The sequence below is a fragment of the Trichinella spiralis genome, assembly GCF_000181795.1.
Source record: "Trichinella spiralis strain ISS 195 chromosome Unknown Scfld4, whole genome shotgun sequence".
Taxonomy (NCBI): domain Eukaryota; kingdom Metazoa; phylum Nematoda; class Enoplea; order Trichinellida; family Trichinellidae; genus Trichinella; species Trichinella spiralis.
The window spans coordinates 297,084-301,244 of NW_003526943.1; the positions used below are offsets into that span (position 1 = coordinate 297,084).

At 34.5% G+C, this 4,161-nt stretch overlaps 1 protein-coding gene across 1 annotated transcript; it reads left to right on the plus strand.

The window, feature by feature from the left end:
• Positions 1 to 540: 540 nt before the first annotated feature.
• Positions 541 to 1,870, plus strand: Tsp_00069 (putative ubiquitin associated and SH3 domain-containing protein B; the record flags this gene model as incomplete). Its single annotated transcript, XM_003375824.1, has 3 exons — positions 541 to 1,049; positions 1,102 to 1,561; positions 1,617 to 1,870. Coding segments are annotated over 3 exons (1,223 nt in total), but the record flags the coding sequence as incomplete, so codon positions are not given.
• Between the last annotated feature and the right edge of the window lie 2,291 nt (positions 1,871 to 4,161).

A 4,161-nucleotide genomic window follows, 5' to 3' on the forward strand; every position in this document is an offset into this window, starting at 1 on the left:
CAAACGTTGGCGGGTATTCAATGATGTATTGTATGGCGCCGGTTGAAAAAAAACCGATATCCCCGGTAACCGAGGAACAAAAAATGCAAGCTCTACCAACAGCAGCTCAAGTTGATAATAGGGCATTGACTGCCATACCTGAGCCAGAACAGAATTTGATACCAAAATCTGGAAAAGCTTCAAAATTGGCAGTTCAACAAAAGAAGGAAGCTGATGTCAGCTCTGTAGATCCTACTCTGTCAGCAATGACAAACGTTGGCGGTTATACAATGATGTATTCTATGGCACCGGATGAAAAAAAACCGATATCCCCGGTAACCGATGGACAGAAAATGAAAGCTCTACCAACAGCAGCTCAAGTTGATAATAGGGCATTGACTGCCATACCTGAGCCAGAACAGAATTTGATACCAAAATCTGGAAAAGCTTCAAAATTGGGAGCTCAACGAAATAAGGAAACTGATGTGAGCTCTGTAGATCCTACTTTGTCAGCAATGACAAACGTTGGCGGTTATTCAATGATGTATTCCATGGCTCCAGAGAAAAATGCACCAAGCCCGTTGCCCATTACAAAGGAAGAGAAATTGCAAAGTGTACCAACAACAGGTCAACAAGTGCAAAGCAAAAGCAGAGCCATTGAGAAATCTGCAACCTTAGGAAGTAAACAGAGTGAAATTAGTTCGTTAGATGCAACTATGTCAGAAATGACAAACGTAGCAAATTATTCAATGATGTACTCAATGGCTAAAGAAGACGTTGTTAAGAAAGATGTCCGTGGCACTCTGAATAGATTAGCGCCAGCAAAATCAAATGTTGATCGTCTGAAAATAAGTGAATGCCCCACTTTAGACATACTTTCTTCCGAATTGAGAAGACGTGAGCATCCAGAAGTGAAAAGGAAAAAAACAATGATGAAACAAATGATTCAATCTCCAGTACGACCGGTAGTATTAGCTAAACCTACTGGTCGTCGAGTAATGTTAATGCGAAACGCAGAAAGAATGGATCGCATATTTCCTGAATGGGTTGATGTATCATTCAATGATGAAGTATTTTTTTCATTAATATTCATTCCATGATGAAAAAGTTTGCTTTTTATAGGGAAAATACAAACCGTATGATTTAAATCAACCTCTGAAAATTCCTGAGCGCCATGATGGATACGAAGCTTATCGCATTGATTCTCCAATAACTGAATTGGGAAATATCACTGCTGTAATGCTTGGACGTGCTATGAAACTGGGAAAACATTTGCCTCACAGAATTGTTGTTAGTCCCGCGTTTCGGTGCATTCAAACTTGTCACAGTCTTCTTAAAGCAGCAGACAATCCTTTGTTAAGGATGCAAATTGAGCCAGCTCTTTTTGAGTGGCTAGCGTGGTATGAAATAATGCCAACTTGGATGAAATTTAGCGATTTAGTGAAATCAAATTATAAAATCAACAGCACTTATAAGCCAGTTACTAAGGCTAGCGATATGCAACAGTATTCGAATGAAAGTGTTGCCGATTTTTATGAACGTTGCATCAATGCTTTTAGACAAATATTAGAAAGTGATAAAAGTAAAAGTTGATTTATTTCAAAAAATTTTGAAGAGGTTTAACTGTTTTTGTTTAGAAAAAGGAAATATCTTGTTTATTGTCCATAGTACGACTATTGATGCGATTACACGCTTTTTAAATGGTATGGATACCAGCAATGTTTCTGAAGAAGCACTGAAATCAGTGGGTGAAAACTATCCGTACTGTTCAGTGTTGATTTATGAAGAATTAGCAGATGATACATGGAGATTAATGCCCGATGTATTGCCGTCTATTACTTACTTGGATGTCAGTAATCGTGTAAACATGGACTTTCTAAATCGAATGTGAACAACATTTTCGTTTTGTAACTTCATTTACTGTTTGATTACTTTTTAATTTTGATTTCGTTTTTTTATAAATGCGATTGATAATCATTAATTTTCTTTTTTATTGCTAAAAATTATGTTTTTCTATTTATATAACATTTACTTTATTAATAAAAATATTTTTTTATTTGTGCATTATTCTGTTTGCATTTTGCATTTTAAATTTAAACAAATCATGCTTTTACTTTTTGTAACAGTGCATTTGGTTCATGTATTATTGTTAATTGACAATTGCATTTTTGAAAATTTCTTATTTTATCAGCATTGAATTTCTTTGCTACGGTTTACACTTGAATACCGTAATATAATTTTCAAAGCTATCAAAGTTGATATTTAACTTCTATTACTTTCTTTTGCTTTATATTCCCAGTGATGGTTTTCGTTTTATTATGAATATGATTGATGATTTTTAATTGATTTTTCTTTTCACTGTTTAACGTTCACTGTTTTGTTTAACGCTTAATTTTTATTAAAATTATTTTCTTACTCGTGCAGTATTCGATGCTATTTTACCTATTTATGCGTGAAGCATATTTTTTGTAATATTCTAATTATTTAATAAATCTAATAATTGTAGTGGGTACAGTAAACCCGGTTACCTTCTATGATAATCTTACGTGATACTACATACACTATCTTATAATTGCATTTCTTATATTGGCTGCGTTCTGTCTAATAAAACTCGGCTTTGTGAGTTAGTCATTACAATAATATTTATTAATTCTTAATTTCTTTAAAGAACATATCAGACCAATGATCAAGAAAGGTGTTTGTAGCAGTTGTTATATATAGTAACCCTCTGATGGTGGCACGGGGTCCAGCGCACCCCCTGAAAACTCTCGTTCTGTTTTAGCAGAATTCCTAAGTGATGGCAGCTGTTGTTTTCCATAACTTCTTAGAAATAGTCATAGAATATTTTTTTTCACTTGGCGCGGTCATATTTTTTTCAGTCGCTCAGTTCAGTTTTTCAGTCAGAATCGCTGACACTGCCTATATTCACTTTCCTCAAGAGAATCATTCAGGAGGTTTAAGAAACTATCACTATCATATCCTGTGAGTGACATTTCTAAAATTATTCGACATTTTACATGAAATAGATGAAACTTTGCATAAAATAATGTAAATGATAGTAAAAGTATGGCAAATTTTGCATTAAAAAAGTTAACAAGAAAACCACTAATAATAACCGTTCACAATCAAGCAGAAAACACGTAGACAAGAAATAAACGATAGCGACTGGTCAGTTCGAGAGAAAATTGGATAAATGAGAAAGATATATGAAAGGCAACTGCTCAACACCGGTCGCAGCAGACTGCAAATCGCCAAACGTGGTGACTTACAACTGTTCCTTACCAACACTGAACCCAATGTAGACAGATTAGTCGCAATGCACCAACCCCATCCATCACATCAATTATTTTTTCACTATATGATTATTTTTGAAAGAACACTCGATTTGAATAAATAGTCTGTTTAAAAATTCATTATTTTTTGACAATAATTTAGGGGGCGTTTGAAAAATATATCTCTCACGGGGGCGATAGCCTGAAAAAGTTTGGGAAACACTGCACTAACGGTCGGATCATGCACGCCACCACCCAAGAGTTAATGATCATCAGCATTAATTATGATTTTTAAAATGTATTTTAGGTGTTTTGCAATATTATTGTTATATGTTCTATCGTGATCTACGTATTTGTGTATATTTATGTCTGCGGAATTTATGATAAAAGTGGCTGCTATTGCTGTTAATGGCATCAAAGTTGCATGCTTACGAATGGCGGAAATAGATAAATCTCACAAATGTATTTTAAATTCAGTATGCATTTGGTTATTTCTGTGATAAGCAGCTGCCATGACATAACACAAATGCTGCATGAAAAAAATAGTTGGAATATACTTAGATGTTAGAATCGTGACTGGAATGAATATGCATACACACTAACATAATTTGAATAATTTGCATTGAGTTAAAACAAGCAATATGACACCTGTTTTCAAGTTTTCAGTAACTAGCTTTGTCCTGATTTCTCAAACTGAGAATTTTAAAACGATTGTATTACTAATAAAATGTGTAGTTTGCTAATTATTATATATTAGTATCAGCTTAGCATTTTTTTCCCATGAACTGACCAAAATCCCCAATGGGATGCTCCCACTTGGTCCCACTTATGTTCCCCTTCGGTCCCACTGTTCACTTATTGGTCGTTGACCACGCTATTTTATTGGACCGTCAAGTCTTTGTCGTATTGG